Source organism: Rattus norvegicus, chromosome 3 (genome assembly GCF_036323735.1).
Source record: "Rattus norvegicus strain BN/NHsdMcwi chromosome 3, GRCr8, whole genome shotgun sequence".
NCBI lineage: Eukaryota > Metazoa > Chordata > Mammalia > Rodentia > Muridae > Rattus > Rattus norvegicus.
In genome coordinates this window covers 113,634,743-113,654,093 of record NC_086021.1, presented here as the reverse complement: position 1 = coordinate 113,654,093, position 19,351 = coordinate 113,634,743, and the positions used below count along the sequence as shown (strand labels likewise).

General features: G+C 45.9%; 1 protein-coding gene across 5 annotated transcripts in view; it reads right to left on the bottom strand.

Moving 5' to 3' along the window:
* The window catches only part of Mpped2 (metallophosphoesterase domain containing 2), a 174,694-nt gene extending 156,214 nt beyond the window's left edge, over window positions 1-18,480 (bottom strand). Inside the window, exons 1-2 of one of the 5 annotated variants that reach the window (NM_198778.3) lie at window positions 18,096-18,480; window positions 12,258-12,505 (exon numbers count right to left, since the gene is read on the bottom strand). In NM_198778.3, the coding sequence (NP_942073.2) occupies window positions 12,258-12,385 (128 nt within the window). In that variant the 5' untranslated portion in view covers window positions 12,386-12,505; window positions 18,096-18,480. Of the gene's footprint in view, window positions 1-12,257; window positions 12,506-16,217; window positions 16,299-16,692; window positions 17,749-17,914; window positions 17,997-18,095 lie in introns of those variants that run through there. The other 4 variants (XM_006234683.5, XM_006234682.5, XM_006234681.5 and 1 more) reach the window with 4 other exon arrangements.
* Between the last annotated feature and the right edge of the window lie 871 nt (window positions 18,481-19,351).

Sequence of the window (19,351 nt, the reverse complement as noted above, 5' to 3'; positions counted from 1 at the left end):
TAGCAGAGAGTTAGCACAATGAATACATAAAGCAGGGACAGAAAGGGGCAGGCTAAAGTCTGTCTATACTTTGTCCTAATAACTTCTCCAATGTTTTCATTTGTACAAATACTTCTAACTGTGCCCACATTTCTCCTTTGCAACAACCACACCAACCTCAAACTCCCCCGTTTAGAGCACACGTGCTCAAGCCCACCTTTCTCCACCCCCACTACTTAGCTCTTTATATTAAGGAGTCCAGAAGCCTGGGGTTCTGCACCTCAGAAAACGGCACTGCGTGTTTATAACGTGGCAAGCCCTCCCTGTGCAGCACAAGCTCACAACTAATGTGTACTAATGGCAAGAAAACTCATTTTCATTCCACACTTGACAAAATAAACACCTCATAAAGGCAGGTAGGCAGAAGCCCCTCTCACCCTGAGCTGTTCAGCTTTACCCTTCAGAAATGGGGACCAGCCGAAGGGAAGTGACCCTAGCACACACAACAGCAGAGTTCTGGCAGAAAAAAAGCTTGGAACCAAAGCAAAGCTCTTGTGTAAAGTTAAATTGTTCTTTTTAGTTTTGTTCCCCCCAACCCCAAAGGCTCTTTCAGCACAAATCCTGGTTGAATTAGCAGAGTCTAGCTGAGCCTGTAGGGGAAAAACAGGGCACTTGATTGCTCTGAGTTACCAGAGAGCTCCATTTCTCTTTTGTCCACAGAAAATGAAGCCCTGCTTACATGTTGGAGGAAATATTTCAAAACATTCTCTTTTTTCTCAAAGTGAAGAATTTATGGAAACAGATAATTAACAGCAAATGACAAACAATCCAAGCAATAAAGGTCCTGGTTTGTTTGCCAAGATGATGGTATCAAGTTCCAAGATAAACAGTGAAGCGTGCCATGGCCATTAACATCCTGGTGGGGTGGAGATGGGGAGAGGAGCCATCCATGACCAATAGTCTAGGGCTGGGGGGAGGGGGAGGGGGAAAGGGGAGGGTGGGGGTGGAGTGAAGATGGGGAGAGGAGCCATCCATGACCAATCATCTAGGGTTGGGGGAGGGGGAGAGGAGAGGGGAGGGTGGAGGTAGAGTGGAGGTGGGGATAGGAGCCATCCATGACCAATCGTATAGGGTTAGGTGAGGGGAGGGGGGTGGAGTTGGGGAGAGGAGCCATTCATGACCAATCATCTAGGGCTGAGGGAGAGGGGGAGAGGGGAGGGTGGGGGTGGAGTGAAGATGGGGAGAGGAGCCATCCATGACCAATCGTATAGGGCTGGGGAATAGGGTGGGGTGGAGTTGGGGGGTGGGGTGGGGTGGAGTGAAGTGGGATGGGGTGGGGTCGTGGGGATGGGGTGGGGGGAGATGGGGTGGGGGTGAGGGTGGGGAGGTGGGGTGAGGGGCAAGGGTGGGGAGCAGACCATATCCCAGGCATTATTGCTTCTCTTCTGAATTCTCAGGGGGTGCTGTTGGAGTTCAGGGAGAATGGGGGTTTCAATGTGGCACAGAGCAAAACATTCATGCCTTCCTATCTCAGCACAGGACAGGATATCTCAGGATAGGAAGACAGACTCTATGATACAGAAGAATGGTCCAGAAGAATTAGGCATTAAGATTAATAAGGAGCTAGCTGTCCCATGTGCAACACTTACCCTTGCCCCAGTTTTCCCTTTTCTAGGTTTGTTAGCTCAGGATGGGTTTCGTGCCATCAGTCAAGCTCAAAATGTGAGGTGAAGTACAAGGTAAGAACTAGTTAACCTGCAGGAGTCAGAGCTGGGCCCAACAGATGCTACATCTCCTGGGTGCTAACAGATGGTGAACGTGGGACAGCATAGCATCACATCTTTTGCCTCTCAAAAGCCAGTTTCATAGCTCACCACATGGCAAATGGGACTTACAAAAGAAAATGAATTCCAAACGTTAAGTTTTGAATTATCTAATATGGCCTTTAAAGAGTCATTCCATCTTATAGATGAAAATAGGTCAACACACCAAAAATGTTGTCCCAGCCATTTGTAGACTCACTGGTATGTTGAGTCATGCTGTGAACTCGAGAAGGCCCAGGCACCATTTTGTCTCATCCCATTGCTAACCAAAAGGTTCATGGATGCTGACCCTCCCCTAGTGTGAAAGCCAAGGCCAGGACACCACAGTAGCCAAAAAGAGCTCTGATCTTTGAATACATTTGTTACGTTCTAGAAAGGTCAGGGTCAAGGCAGAGTGCATGTCTGATGAAGGGACACTTTCTCTAAGATGGCCATCTTGCAACTACAACTTCATATGACGGAAGAGCAAGGGTCTCTCTTAGATCCCAACTTCAGGAATTCTACCCTCAGGAAAGAATCACCTTCCAAGGCTTCCACCCCTTCATGTTATATTTTGGAGGCTAGAATTTCACTGTACAAATCTTGAAGAGACACAAATATTTAAATGTCATACGTAACAGTGATCCAAGCAGGACTAATATACAAACACTTGAGTAAGTTTTAAGAATAGAATGCGTCAAATACGAGGTGGTTAAGTGGGGATTTTTGTAATTATAAAATCAAATACTGGGTGGGAGGATGGCTCGGGAGATAAAGTGCCTGCTGCTCTTCAAGCATGTGGATCTGAGTTCTGAGCCACGGTGCCCGTGTAAGCCAGGCACAGCAGCACGGTTGGAAGCCTAGCGCTGAGGCATGGAGGCAAATCCTCAGAGAGTTGGTGGCCAGCCAGAGCCAGTCAGTAAACTATAGGTACAGGGAGAAATTTTGCCTAAATAAATGAATAAATAAAATAAAGTAGATATGACCTGGAGTCTTTAAATAAATGCAGATGCTTACCTATACTCCCAATCATGCACGAACACACACACACACACACACACACACACACACACACACACACACAATATGGTTTGATGGATTCATAGTATCTCTAAATGTTAGAGCAAATACAATCGAAACAAAATGGGGATTTTTCCCCCCAAAGCTCAAGACTTATACAGAGCTGTTAAACGCCCTTGTTCACAGCCAAAGGCACTATCTTTCAGACAATTACGAAAGCATGCTAGGCTGCTTAGCTAGTGAAGCTAATTTTTCTTGATTTCAGCTATATGTCTTTGTTCAAAACACATTTTAAAACTATGTGCACGGCTGTAAAGGGGTTGAATCCTGGGACCGAGACACAGATCCCTAAAACCAAGTAAGAGTAAAGCTCTCGCTAAGCCAATCCGTGTCAATGCCAAAATAGCCCACGGCAAGATGGGAAAAGGCATCTGAGTCATCCAAGAATTACTAAATCTTTGAGCTGGAAAGTTTCATATGCTGTCTGTATAAGAAATAAATCGGTTTGAGCAGAGTCCGTGTGATGAACTAGAGTCTTGCTCTCTTTTAAGGAAGCCAAGCCTGGAACATTGATAACACTTGCTCGTGCCGAGATTTCTAAGCTCAGCACTAAAACTCTGTTTACTTTCTTGAGCACTCATGCTAACTTGCTTCTCCATTTTCAATACATTTCTTACATTTATTAATTTCTCTAATGGGGGTGGGGTGGGATGGGATGGGGCGCATGCAGGCCACAGAGAGCTTATGGAGGTCAGAGGACAACTTGAGGCATCGCTCTCTCCTCTCAACACGTATTGCTGGATGCCAAACTTAAGTGGTCAGGTTTGGTCACAAGCGCCTTTATCCTGTGAGCCATCTTGCCTGCCTTAGCTGTCCATTTCCTTTTTTAAAACATGTAAGACTAAATGGGACAAAACCTTAAACATATATTAGACTAGTTTGTATTTCTGATTTACAGTAAGAGGGGAAAACCGGAAAACACTGCAAAAACGCATGTTCTTATACGCATATGCCTCTCACCCCCTTCGCTGTAAAATACAGAAACTAAAGGGGGAAAAACTCCAAAGCCAAACAATAAAAGCATGTGAACCCAAATACTGCAAGGTCTCACGAATCCAACCACTTGCTCTAGGCAGTGCTGCCACACAGACACAGACTGAAAGTTTTCTTTTTACATTCAACAAGCGAGACAGACAGACTGACACGATGGTCTGCCAAGCATCTATACTAGTGCGGTATAGCCTACCCATACCAGGAGGCCATGAAAGTCACAAAGGTAAAACAGCATGGGAAGCGGGAGCTAAGAAAATCCCGAGAGGAGAGGACACATGCTCACACACAGATCTTCCAGAGTGCAGTAAACTTTGCCCCTTTCGATTTACAATGGCCCAGAGTGTATGAAGCTATGGGCAGTGTTAGCTCTGCTTTACATCTTAAAAGCAAACCTTCGTAAGTTCTAAAACTCTCAGAATTAAAGCTGAAGTCATCTCCTACATATTTATTTCATCCTCTATTACAGGGTCTCAGACAAAGAAGATGAAAGAAAGTCTGAATGTAAAGGAGGAGGAGGAAGAGGAGGAGGAAGAGGAGGAGGAGGAGGAGGAGGAGGAGGAGGAGGAGGAGGAGGAGGAGAGAGAGAGAGAGAGAGAGAGAGAGAGAGAGAGAGAGAGAGAGAGAGAGAGAGAGAAACTGATTGAGACTATCTGTGATGACCTGTGAGCATCCAGGTATCAGGACCTGACAGTCAGTCAGAGATACATGACAAGCCTGTCACCAAACAAAGACAGACTAACAAACCCAGGGCTTAGGAGATGGCTCAGAGGAAAAGACTTCTCTCACAAGCGTGATCTCTAGAATCCATATAAGAATGACAGGCACGGGGACTCGTGCTTGTAATCCCAGCACTGGGGAGGCAGAGACTGAAGGATTTGTAGGGCTGGTTGGCCAACCAGGTGAGCTAATTGGTGAACAGCAGATCAATGAGGCAGACACTGTTCCTAAGAAAGCACCATATTTCTTACTGGCTTATACTTCCTCCCTCTACCCCCTACACATATACACACAAATTAAAAAAAAAATCCAAATCTAACCTCAGATATGATCTGTTTTTTTTTTTAAATTATTTTCCCTCCTTGATAGCCCAGTAGCCAAAGAAAGGCAAAATATTTCCACCCAGTTACACAATCGTACACCCAAGGTTCTGAAGAATAAATCCTGGTGGACAAAACACCCAATAGATTGTCTCTTTATTGACTGAATACAAATAAAGAGACCTGCGGATCAGGGGGAAAGTTAGCTCAAAAAAGCAATCCAATTGTCACAGATCACAAGACGGGACCCTGGGGGTGTGTATAGAAAAACAACTTATCTTAAAAAAAAAAAAAAGAGAGAGAGAGAAAAAGAAAGAAAGCCACTGTTTTTTTGTTTGAGTGTAAACTAAAAAGTATCTACAAGGCAAACTTCAGACTGAAAATCCTTTTGTAAATTATGGTCATGCTAGCATGCAGGCCAGTGATAAACCTGCATTAAGAGTTAGAGAAAGTGCTTTTCCGAGAGAAGGCTAGGTTGAGATTTTGCAGTTAGCACAGTCCAGCCTGCAGTAAAAAATAAATAAATGTCTATGCTTATTAGTGATCTTTCTGAACCCCAGACATTAACTTGCTCACTGATTCTACTTCTCCCTCTGTGAGAGCTCAGGATCACTATTTTTCCCCACACAGCAGCTCCACAATGTTCCCACCAATATTCTTTCAAAACAGGAATTCTAGAAAAAAGGAGGATATTCCAGGCCATGTAGCCTGGTAGCTAGTGAGCAGCCCAGAGCTCAAAGAGACCTTGCTCCCTGAAGATCCCAGAGTTAGTGACCCCAGTAAGACCTGAATCCAAGTTCCCTAAAACACTACCAGTGTGTGTGACAGCTGTTGGTTGCTACTGTACCCCCCCTGCTGCCTTCTCAAAATGGGTTTAAAACACTTCTTGAAAAGTTTCCTCACTGAGTGAGATGGCTCACTGAGGGGGAAGCAACATCTGCAAATCCAACAACAGCAGCCCAACCTCCAGAACCCACAAAAAGGGGGATGTGTAAGCCCAGCAGACAGAAAAATTTCTCAGAAACTCATGGGCCATGAAGCCTGGAGTACTGAGTAGAACAAGAGAGACCTTGTCTCAATAAGATAGAAAAAGAACATGAACTCTCAAAGGTTATCCTATGACTTCACAGTCACATGCACCTTGAGCATGAGAACCGCCCCACACACACACACAAACACACACTAAAATATCACTTTAAAAGTCCCTTTGTCTATAGGACCAGCAAGGAGACAGTATGACTGACCTCATTTTCATCCTCCCATGAAGGAGCAAGCAGCCTTTGACTTAATCTTTGACTGAACCATAAACCAGAAGAGGGTGTCACCCCAAGAAGCTGAGACCCAAAGAAAGGAGAAGATTAGCAAGCGTTTAACATAAACCTTGGAGAAAACACAAGACTTAGAGAGGACTTAGCATTCTTTTGAAAACTTAGCATAAGAGTACCATACAGTTTACAAAATTAATTTCAACTATATAGAAGCATATAAAATATAAAGGCCACCACCCAATAAATGACACCAAGTGGTTAACTAAGTAATCACCAGTAAAACAGGTGTTTATCCTTCCTATGCTTTTATGTACAGATACATAAGCAAATATCAATCTTATATTATTGTATTAGCTACTTGTTTCTGTTCTCACAACCAAGTACGAGATAAGAGGCAACTTAAAAGAGTCAAGATTTGTTCTGGATGATGGTTCGATGAGAATCAGTCAGCTCTGATGGGGAAGACTTGGTAGTGGGAGCCTGCTCACATTTCTACCCTTTGGGGATCAGGAAGCAAATAAAGTACAGACTGGGCTGAAGGATGAACTTAAGGCCCTTCCTCCAGGGTTGAACCTGCCTCAGGGAGGCCCACATCCCATGGGCTCCACGACCCCCAAAAGAGTGCCATGTACTGCAGGCTTCACACAGGCACATGTGAGGGGCACGTCACATTCACACCTCACTCTCCTTCCTTTCTGTACTATACATAACTAACACAATCCTGAAATTAATGTGTTTCCTGCCACACTCTCCAACAGGGAAGAAAGGAAACCTCAGAGCAAATGGAACACCTATAGAAATTGCACAAATCTGTCGTGCAACTCAGGCATCTCAGAAGATCACCTTTCGATTTTCCAGTGCCCAAACACAGATAAATGTTACACAAGGCAACAGTGCAAAAAGAACGACAGACCTGTCACATTTTATATGGTCACATCAGTACACAAAATTATCATATCTGTGTATCAAGCACTGCCTTTTGATCCTGTATGATCCCAAGGGTGCTAGTGGTAACCACAGGCATAGGCAATGAATGGGGGGTTCATTTAGGGTTAAGCATTATGGTATTAAGCCCACTTCATAGATGATAATACTGAGACCCCAAATTTTTCCACCAAGCCAGTGACAGGCCCAATTACACATTCTCAGCTGTCATATCCTCCTTCTACTGCAGAAGCCTGTGACAATCCCATTAAATACATGTCTGTTTTAAACATAGAGTAGGGGAATCAGAGTCAGTGACGGGAGCACAGAAGTCAGGCCTGACTCAAGATGTCAGTGGTCTTCACTGAACAGCCATGTGGTATAGGATTTCTACCCATTTAGGACTGCTACTTTCATGATATAACTGGAGGTGTAGAGACCTTCCTAGCTTTTCATGATCATGACAGGCACTAAGTCACCTGCTGCCCTTGAAACAGAGCAATTCTACCCCAAGTTCCACCAGGAAAAACTTCCATGGTGCCCTCCAGTAACTCCTCGCAGAAGACAAGACAAACTGGTCAGTGATGGATAACGGAAGTTTTGAAATAAAAAACTTGGGATCGATGAGGTACACACTCATGGTAACAATTGGCACTGAATATACAATGGGAGCGGTTCAGAATTTTTCTGCACCTCTTTAATTTCACGACAACCTTTTACGAACTGTATCTTACTGGTGAAAAGGGGGAAATAAGATTCTATCGGTGACAGACACCTCTACATGACACCACTTTCTTAAAGCCTGGTAAAAAGCCAGGGAGAGAAAAAGAAAGATCCTGGGGCTCTAGTAACTGAACCAGAGACAAGAGTTGAATTCGAAATCCCCATAGCCAACCCTCAAAACAAAACAAAGGAGAAGACAATTAACCTCAGTAGTGTAACCAGCCACCCTGACTTGCAAGGAATAGAAGAAGGGCTTCTCATGAAGAAGTAAAATTTCCAGTGCGAAAACCCTTAGAGCTGGATGTCTTATCAACACAGTTTTAGAGTGTGTGATTAGGCCTCCCATTGTTAAAACGCACAAAATCTTTATGGCATTTTCAGACCTAAAATGGTTCTTTGAATGCTTTCTCTAATCATCATTAAAAATACTAAACAACTTTGTGAATGTTCTGTTCAAGGAAGACGAAGGGCTTGTGGGCACATGAAGACATGTTCACTGTTAGCTTCAGCCATCCATCTATCAGTTTAATCAAGAGTGAGAGAGAAAGAAAGGACTCATATTTTAGGCTACATTTTGGTCTACTAACTCCAGCTGTGCTTTGATTTTCTTTTCTAAAGTCAGATAGGATTACTTTAAAAAAAATAAAAAAGAAAATCCTACGTCAGAAGGAAATTCAAAGCAATGGTTCTTAGAAAGTCTGGTAGCAATCTTGTTAAGAGTTTATAGATACGGACCAAACCCAAACTTCTTGAAACTGGGCGAGAACCCAGTTCTAAAGGAGGGACGCTTCATAATGATGGTGGCTGATTTTTGTCCCTCACAATGGTACCTTGCAAAAAGAGTTCTATTTAAATTTCAGTCTTCATAAGTCACAGCTAAAAACAATAGCGGTCATTTGGTGCACTTACTTGCCTGTGAATAGAATGATGTCTGGGGAAGGGAAGTTGATTAGAGGGGGAGCTACACAGGGGCTAGTCACAAAGTTGAGCTGAAACAAACCAACCCATTAAATGAAAATTCCTTAATTAAGGTGAGACAATGCCCACTGCTACCACTAGGTCATAGAAAGGAAGACCAAGGGCACTGGTTTCTACCAGGGGGCTTCACAGACCTTGGATAGGAGTGAGAAAGGAAAGTAAATGCTTGAAAGACCTAGAGCTAAATAAATATGTAAATGTTGCAAGTAGGAAAGGCAAGCTAGCTCTAGGAATGAACAAAACTCTATCAGGACATGTTGGAATTTTTCCAAAAACCAGGAGAAATTTTAGGTTCAATATCTCCCCAATACATTCCGGTCACTTTCGGTGTCTATTTAGACAAAGGGTCCTGTTTTTAGTGCACCCAAAATAGAACGTGATCGCAGTCAAGGAAGATGCCCAAGTGCTACAACCTACCAGAGTTGTCATGAGCCAGGCCATCAACACACAAAGCAACAGCAGGCCCTTAGATGGACAGGTTAGAATGAGGCCACGGGGATCCACATCCCCATCAAAGCAAGCATACCCTCACACTTCCAGAATGACCCTGGTTTGTCCTATGAACACATAACTGAAATTTTTTAATCAATCAGTACATCAGACAGACAGGCAGGCAGGTAGATAGAAGACAGACAGAAGGTAATAGATGATTGACAGAAAAAATAATAATAGTTAATATAGAAAGGATAATAATATAGAAAATACAAACATGGGCTGGAGAAATGGCTCAGTGGTTAAGAGCACTGACTGCTCTTCCAGAGGTCCTGAGTTCAAATCCCAGCAACCACATGGTGGCTCACAACCATCTGTAATGAGATCTGATGCCCTCTTCTGGTGTGTCTGAAGACAGCTACAGTGTACTTATTATATATAATAAATAAATCTTTCAAAAAAAAAAAAAGAAAGAAAATACAAACATGAAAATAGATCAAATAAGTGACAGCTATTGATGAATAAACATAATAAAATAATAATGACTTTATATAAATATACAGATGTATAAATAACAAATTAATTAAATAATAAAAATAGATAAAATATAATAGGTAATAATTGGGTTACCTATTAATGATAGGAAAGTAAAAATGAATGATTGACGCTAGACACAGAGAGGAAAAGATAGTAATGGATGGAAGACAGACAGACAGACAGAAAAATAACAATAGAGGTCCTAGAAATAGACAAGTACCTAGGGCTTCGGGTGGAACCAAAGCAACTGTCCCAAATTGGGAAAGATGTCACAAGACAGAGGACAAGAGGCTTCCCGTGAGTGCAGGAAACTAGACTAGCTCAGAGCAAATGCTAATCAGAGCAGAAGGGTGTCACCACTGCAAGAAACAGCTAACTCAAGGCAGAGACAGGAGGGCCCAAGGTGCTCTCAGGTGAGAGGAAGCCAAGGGTAATAAAAAGGAAAGGCCACATTGGAGCCATGGGGAGGAGCCCTGTGTTCCCAGGCTGGAGTCCAGGGACAGGCTCCACAGCTGTCTAGGTTTCCATAACAAACCTCTTTTTTGTTGTTGTGAGTGTTTGGGCTTTGCCCCCCTCCTCCTGAGAGCAGGAGAGTGAGTTTAAAAGCCATCTCTCTAATCATTCACAGTTCACCAGTGGACTCCTGTGAGTTCACCAGTGGACTCCTGTGGGCAAGAGCAAATAAGAGACCGCTACTGAGCTGAGCAATGGCCGAGCCTTTCAGTCATTTCCCAAGGAATCTGGACAGAGCAGCATTCACTCTGCCTCACATGAAACAGGATCCAGAGTTCTCTGAGATTCATTAACACAACATATCAACCTTCCAAAGCGAGCTAAAGGGATTGTAACTATGCCATGAACAAATTTTATAACATACCTGAAGAAAAGGGACTCAATGGAAACAATAAAAGGACTATTTAAAACAAATACATACTTACTGTTCAGAAAAAAACTACCATTTTAACAAAGAGCGAACAGATCACCTACAAACCTCTGCCTTCCTCCCTGTCAGCAGATTCTCACACACAGCCAGCAAGTTCTTAGAAACCAAGCATTTGCAAAGCTGTTTTTCTTTTTTTGTTGTTGTTGTTTTTTTTGTTGGTATTTGGTTTTTGGTGGTGGTGGTGGTGGTGATGGTTTTTGTTTTTGTCTTTTGTTGTTTTTTTTTTTTTTTTCCTTTCCCTGGAGCCTACTGTTTTGGTTTTTCTACTTTGCATAAAACTCATCACGGTTACTTTAAGAGGCTTCTTATAACTTACTTACAAAACACCACTCTGCTATTTACACTAATAGCCAAACACTGTTCTGTTTGGTTAAGGTTTCTGAATTAGGAGAGAGAGAGAGAGAGAGAGAGAGAGAGAGAGAGAGAGAGAGAGAGAGAGAGAGAGAGAGAGAGAATGAGAATGAATGAGAATATCTGTGTGTGTGTGTGTGTGTGTGTGTGTGTGTGTGTGTGTGTGTGTGTTTAGGTGGTGGGGCTACTGTTTCTTTAAATGCCCACATAAAACAATTATTGGAAGAAAGAGCTTGTGACTTGTGCATACCCTGAGTTCAATTCTGCCAGGAGTAAAAACAGTCAACGAAATCCTAACCACCTTTCCCTCTTGACTACACATGGTGTTCAAAGAGTCCTGCCATGAAAGACTCGTGTTAGACATTGGAAGGAGGCTCATAAAGAATGGGCACCAGGCCTTGGATAAACAAGAGACACAGTGACCTTCTGTCCCCTTCCATTGACAGCCTAGCACTTCTGCTGCAGAGGACCAAACAAGAGTTGGTGTGTGTGACCAGGTGCTGCAGTGTCCTTGTTTCTGAGTGTCTCCTATATGTTTTCCTTCTTAAAGAGCTTAAGGCCCGATATGTACTCCATCGTATCAGGGAGTAAAAGAAAACTAAAATTCCCGAGACCCACTGTTCCACTCTCCCTTAACCCTTTGTTCCCCGTATTGTTTGAGTCTTGCATAATGAAGCCCTCGTTTCACTAGCAACAGGCGAGACAATGGATTTAGCAGTAGCTGGACAATTATCTCCAATGAGGCCTATTTCCCAGCTGAATACAAAGCCTTAGTGGAATGGAGTGTAAGAAACTGTAAGAGAAACCTTAAAGAAATATTTCATCACGGAAGTAGACAACACATGGTAAAGCAAACTGAACTAAAGGTGGGATTTCACTGCCAACATTCAATGTGTGGCATTAGGAAAATACCTAAACTCTCCATTCTTAGCTACAAAGCGTGGGCAACTTATCAGAACCCATCAGAGGTTCTGAAGACCTAACGCCATTTTGTGATTGGACGTGCTATAAAAAAAGAAATGTGACTAGTTATACAGATTCGAGCAAGGGGTTTCTTTTGGCCTGTATGTGAAACCACAGCTACCCGTCTGTTTTGGAAATCACTGACTTCCACTCTCCCTAGCAGAATGCTGAGGAATAGTTTTCTTTCAGTTTGCTTTTCTTGGTTGCTAACTTTTTTCTCTTCTGTACGTTCGTGAGAAATACTTACATGTGCACATGTGGCGGCTGGAATCTGCTCTGGTTGATGTTGTAGTGTGTGAATGCCTGGGTGGGGTTGGAGCTATACTCATCCACCGTTATGGTAACTTTGCCTTGAGAAGGAATCCCATGTGCCATCCTTCCTCCCTATAGGCAGTCTCGACTCACAAGTCTCCGGAGCGAACGCTGGAAGCAGGCATGATGGGTTTCAGCCGACCTCTGAATCCAAGGATCTACTCATCAACACCACTGTGCGTTCTAGGAAAAGAAAAAAAAACATATACGTGTACATGTGTATATACATTTTATAAAACAAGAACAATGAGTAAGACAGTTCTAAAACACATTGGGTTTGGAATCTGTAATATAAAATTGGCTCAGGAGAAAAAAAAATCGGAATTGCTAGTATTTCCTCCTGGACATAACTGTTGCCGACTCTTTCCTGCTCGTCCCTCAGAGAGGACGTTACACCCTACATGGTACCACTAGGTGCTGGTGAATCGTCTCAATGGAGTTCAAACTAAGAATTCCTCTCTAATTATAATTATGGCACTTAACGTGAATTGCAGAAGGGCCAAATCCACAGTTGCCATGGTGTTTAGCTATAAATGGTTTGTGCTTGAAGATTCTTCCAAACCCTCCCTGCTAATTGAAATATTTGGTTCTTACAAAATTGGTATCACATTATACAATCACTTGCAATCTTGATGCTTGGACGATCCACAGGACACCATGACAAATACAAACTTAAGGGTCTGTGCTCATTAACAGAGAACCGAGTATAACTACAAAATGCACAGGATGCACACATAAATTTGTTTGTCTTGCAGACACTGCTAAATAACAATGCCTGGTATTCTCTCTGGTCAAGAACTTGACAGCAAAGCAAATACTTCTTACTAACCATGGTGCACTTTCTTTCAATATTCTAGCCACTCAACAGAAAGCCAGATGAACACAGAATAGGTCAGTCACTTTCTAACCCTGACTTCCCTCTTCCCCACTTAAGGGAGCATTCAGGGAGGGCAGCCATCACATCTGGGCCTTCATTCTTTGGTGCTGTCATTCTTACTAGCTGTTCACATTTCCTTAAGAAATTTCCAGAATTTCTCATTCTTTTTATGTGTCAATGTATTGGTTGCCATGCAGAGTACAGAAATGAAGATGTCTGTTTTTACGGCAGATGTTCAAAGATGGGGGGACGCAAGCCCTTGCATGGAAGCTGTTGCAATTGGTGATCAACTGGAAGAAGCAGGAGGCATCACAAACACTCCTTGGCTAACCTGAATTTTTCTCAAAATGCTGTGCCAGAATTCATTTGCCATGTATACCACTAAGTTCCAGACATCTTAGATGTTACCTCTCTCTCTCTCTCTCGATATATATATATATATATATATATATATATATATATATATATATATATATATATATATATACATATATGTATATATGTTATATATACATATATATACATATATACACACACACAAGGTTAGATCGAAAATTGAAATTTGGCATGAAACACCTTAACATATCCAACAAAAGGCAGATAGATGACATGCCATGAGCCATCTATTTTGTTTTGTGACCCAGGGCTCCTGTTGCCCTCCATATGCTAGCTGGGCTAAAACATTCCACAATGTTCTACTCCAAGGTTTGCTTTCTTTACAGCAGTCAAGTTATACCCACCTGGCCTTGGTTTCCAGAACATTCCCATAGCCAGGAGAGGAATCCCTGCTGTTCTGACACTTTTAGCAAAATATTACCTTGGGTTCCCTTGCTTCTTCTCCCTGCCTTCGCAGGAGGTAACTCCCTTAAGCACTAGTCGGTGGCAATCTGGCCAGTAGGATTAGCTAAGCCAAATCTTGCCCTGCTCCTTGGATGTAAGATATCTGTAAAGAACTGCTTACGAATCATAATGTAGCAGTTTTCATACTAAGTTTGCAGCTGGTTCCTTAATTTCCTACACAATTATATTTTACTGTTATTTTGCATAACAGTAAAACACAACACCTGCTTCAAATTGCAGTCCTGTTCTAAGTGCTGTAATTCTCTTTTGAGACACAAAGTACCGAGACACAACTGAAGCTCGGAGCTGCGTAATTGCGTGGTACTGAAAAGTAAACACAAATGAAGACATCTTCCTGTTACAGAAATGACTGTCATTAAAAAGAATGTTAGCCATCAAGGCGCAGAGGGGGGAAAATACGCATTTTCAGAATACGAGAACTTCGTGTTTGCATAAATTAGAGAGTGGTATAAAAATTACTTGGCGGTTCTTATTTTCCTTCTATCAATGTCTATTGTGTGAGATACAGAACATTTCAGAAGCAACAGAAAATCAAATTCATGTCTAGACCATGATGACCTCGGATTAAGTATCTGTACCCCTTGCCGGAAAGAATTTTAATGTTTGAGGAATAAAAAAAATACTAATTAAACTAAAAGAATGCAGACCAGAAATAAAATAGACATACTGAATATTTACAGTGGCTTGAAGTGGGTAGAGGGAGACCCTCTCAAGCCATCCTGATTGAAGCCAAAAAGAGTCAGAATGTAGACGCCAGATTCCCACTTCTAAAGGATCCAGGATATCCTAAAGTCACCCTACAGATGTTCATTTTCTGTCAGGGAACAACTATGCCTCTTTGCCCCTCTGCCCAAGCAAAGCAAACGATCTCTCTCCATCAGCAAGCCCAGAGCTCTGTGGTTCGGAAGGGCTAAATGGGTGGCTGGCACCTCATTTGAATTCATCTTTGCCTTGTTCCCTTTCAAATGTTTTATCGAAACAGTGCACCTGCCGGGTCTATCTTCTTTAATCTGGAGTCCTTTGAAGAAAATGTCAGACTGAGGCAGAAAGCTTCAAAACTTTCTCAGCACCTTTTACACACAAGTCAAGAAAAGTCTAATTTTTAAAAATGCTATGTCCAATTCCATCCACACCTCAAAATGAACATATCCTGGTGTGTGTGTGTGTGTGTGTGTGTGTGTGTGTGTGTGTGTGTGTGTGTGTGTGCTTGGGAGGACTGTGGGATGGAGAAAGATTCTCAGCGACAAAGCCATGAGCTAAACCACATCACTTTACAGGAGATTTGGGGGAATGCTTAAAAGATGCCAAGGTCCCCACCTTAACCTTCGAAGAAGCAGTATCACCCTGCTTCAAATACTCGGGCTGTAACCCCACCACCACCACATCCTCTTCTCACAATAGTTAAAGGGAGCAGCTTTCTTCTTTTAATTTTATACTTCAATGCATTTTATCCACAAACAAAGGCACCCAGTACAAGATGCCAACATGCCTAAAGAAAATTCTAAACAGGACTGTCACTGCCAAGCATTCAGGCCGGTGTTAGAGTTTCTGTTAAAAAAAAAAAAAACCCACGTGAGCACGTTGAGCATTTCCTAGACAGCAGTCACTTCTGTCCCCTAAGCTGCAGGACTGGAAATTTTCTTTTCCAGGAACCCACTTGGAAACCTCTTAAAAGTCTGCTGGCAAGGAGGGGATTAAAAACTGAAGGCTTAAATAACTGTCTGCACCTCCTAGACACCAGAAGTCTGATTTACCTAAACTTTCAAAGCGACAATTTTTGACCTCTGTACTCGAACGCTGCCTAAGCCAAGCCCAGAAGAAATGAGTCCTGGATTTCGCTGTCCTTGTTTAAATAATGGTGCTCATTTGAGTCAGGAAGATAGCCACCTCACTTACTGGATGGAGGGACTTTAGAGCTCGCTCCCGGTGCAACCCCGCCAAATTTCATTCTCTCCTCCCTCTGCCTCGCGGACCGAGAACCTTGTAAACTCAGGCCCCTACTCTTTTATGCCCATTTCCAGTTACTCATTCCCGCATGCGGGAGCGATGCCCACACTCTTTCCCCGTGGTTGTACCGCTACTTTATTTTTCTGGAGATGCTAAAAAAGTTCCACGTGCCTCTGTCCACTAAGCTCCCTCCCTTCCCTTCACACTTACACCTGAACTTGTCTCCAGCACTGCTGACACCCAGCTGGCACATTCTTTCAGAGAAGGAGGGCACGACTTTTCTCCTGAGCCTCTGACAAAGCGTGGGGTCTATATATGGTGGGGCGCGGGGGGGGGGGGCTGCAGAATTCTCTACTTTGGATTGGTTTGTTTGTTTTAAATCTAGGGTGGGCAGATGGGGTGGGGGGCTGCAGCTACTACACACACACACACACACACACACACACCACACACACACACACACACACACACACACACACACACACACACACACACACACACACACACACACACACACGCCCTGCTCTGTCAACCGCTCTCCTTGCCAGGTTCTGGCCACAACTCCCTCCTCATTCCGTAGGCGCTGAGTACCCGATGGGCACCGCCACCGCCACTGCCGGCGATGTTGGCAGCACTAAGGACACTAGACTCACTCCCCCAGGGTTGGCTAAGCATTTTCCCCCACCTTCCTCTCTCCCAGCGGGGCACCGACTGAAGACCGCCGTAAAACACGGGCTCTGACGTCGTTGCCATCCTCGGTGCCGCATCTTAACCCCTGGTCTGGGACAGAAGCCTCCGAAGCGCCCTGGCATCTCCAAGCATACAGGCAGGAGACCGAGTCCGCACCCTGAACAACCGCCTCCTCGCTGAGTCCCGGAGCTGCCAGGCACCTCCCCGGGAACGGCTGGGAAGGGAAGGGATCCAGCCAGCCATCGGGCTGCAGAGGGAATGTGGAGGCCACAGCCTTGCCCCCTCTTTGGAAGTCTTTCCCTTCCAGTTAAAGTTGTGTTTGTTTTCCCCACCCTGACTTGTTAGTGTCTTTACCATCACAAATCAATTAGACATTTTTCATGACCCGCATTCACTCTTAATTCCGGGTGTGTTGGGGGTGCGCTATAAATCAACCCCCGGGCTCATCTTTCCGTGCTCTTGCTGGGGGATTTCAATGCCCTCTCGAACCTCTAGGTACACCTCCTAGGCCGCAAAAGCCCGAAATTTAAAAGATTTTTAAAGACAATCTTGCCACATGTAAATGTAAATAGGGGTGGCGGTGGGGGCCCCTCACAACTACTGCTTAGGTAGAAAAGAAACTGGGCGGCCGCGGTTACTTTTCCACGCTGCCGTACCCCGCCTCCCAGCCCTCTCGCTCGGCAGGCAGCGGTCGCCGAGACCGGAGAGTAAGGTCCGGGCGCGGGGGCCGGCGGAGAGCTCCGCGCTGGAGCGCTATGCGCGCGAGCGACCGGAGCACAAAGCTGCACGGAGCCGTCCGGCCACTGCACCTGGCCCGGGGCCGCCGCGGGCGCACGGGGCTCGGGCCAACACAATGCACCCGGGCCTAGGCCGGGGCAGCTGCCGCGCACGACCCTGGGACTTTCTAGTAAACAGATCTCCGACTCCCCGGCCCCACCCCCATCCCTTGCCCCGGGGCTTTAGCCGCGGGCTTTCGCAGACAACCTCTCCCCCGGCACCCCCGCCGCCACCTTCCTGAGAAACCCGGAGAAGGAGGGGGCAGGGAGGCGGGGACCCCGAGAGGTCGGTGGCCGAGGGCTTGGGGGGAAGGGAGAACAGGGGGCGAGATGGGGAGTGGGAAGAAGGGCAGCTACGCAAAGAAATTCGCTCTCGCTTGCGGGGGCTTCGGGGGAAACAAATCTGCTCTCCCCGGGTCCTCTAGTGTTCAGTCCGCCAACCTCAGGGTCGCGGGGCCGCCGCGCTCCGCAGCTCCCGCGCCCTCGCACGCGCCTCTGACAAGGCACCTCTCACCCGGGCTCCGCTTTGTGTGTGCATTTTTTTTTCCTTCCTCTCGCGCCCGGCACCGGCCGCCTCCTCCCCCCTCCCCCGCCCTCCGCCTCCCTTTCCCGGGCGGATTACCTTTCCCGGGCTGCGCTCCGGGTCCCCGGGATGCCTTCAGCGCCCGGTGTGCGGGCGAGCCATCGCCAAGCCACCCGAGCCGGCTCGGAGCAGCGCTGGGGGTGGCAGGGGCGAGGGGCTCGGGCGGGCCAGAACCTTCGACCCCGGAGGTCCCCGCCGCTGATCCAGGGCCTGGGAGGGCAGCACTGGGGCGCGGTGCGAGCGGGACGCGGGGTCGCTGCGGGGGGAGGTGGAGAGGACCGGAGCAGCCTCGATCTGGGGAGAGAACGAGCGAGGGGGCGAGGAGAGACAGCCAGGGCGCGGCGAGCGAAGGGAGCGCGAGCGGTGCAGTGACAGGGACTGCCACTGGGGTCAAAGGAGCACAGCTCCAGGAAGCTGGGCCGCCCAGGCGCCGCTTGCTGCGAGCTCCCCGCCCGGACCCCTCGCCCTGCACGCCCCTGCCGTAGTTCCGGCCCACTCGAACCCCCCACCCGCGCCCCGTGGCCGCGGGGTTTCCAGGAGGGGAGGGAGAGCGGAGGGCGAGGCCCGCAGGCTGCTGGTGCTCCCTGGGTCAAGCAGGCGGCAGGAAGCAGAGCTGCAAGTTCACCATCGTGTGTGATCAGCGTTAAAATGATAGAGGTCGGGGAGATGGGGGCGGGCCACTAAGCGCCAGGAATATAGGGGAGACCCCCAGATGGGCGTCTTCTGCAAAGAGAATACCAAGCTCCCGCCCTCCACTCATGAACCTGCCAGGCTCTGTCAGAGGTCTTGGCACAGCTCCAAAGCGCAGAACTCGCTGCAGGGGCAGAAGGAGCGACAGGGGCACTAAGATCTCACCAAGAGGGGCGACCCCTGGGTCCCTCAACTCAGCTGAACTGAGGCTTTCCTGCGGGGTATCAAGCTCCCCTCTCCTCAACCCTCTCAAAGCGCCAGACGCACACACACCCCTCTTTGCCTCTATGTTGTTCCTGAGAAAGAAAAGGCCAACCCAGCTGGTGTTTTTTCACCTTCATGAATTAAGACAGGTTCAGGATAAGAAGGTGAAGTCAGGCAAAGGCTTTAATTGTTTCCGCACCCCCACCCCCACCTCCTGCGCGCCCCTTTGAATCACATTCTCCCTTTCCCAAAGACCTGCTCTTTAAAAAAATGTTTTTAAATCGAAGTTACTCCAATTTTCTCTGCTACTTTGGAAACCTGGCGGGGAGGGGGCTGGAACCCTAGGAATTGTATGCAAAGGGGGGCGGGGCAAGGATAGAAAAAGCCGCTGAAATGGTGGG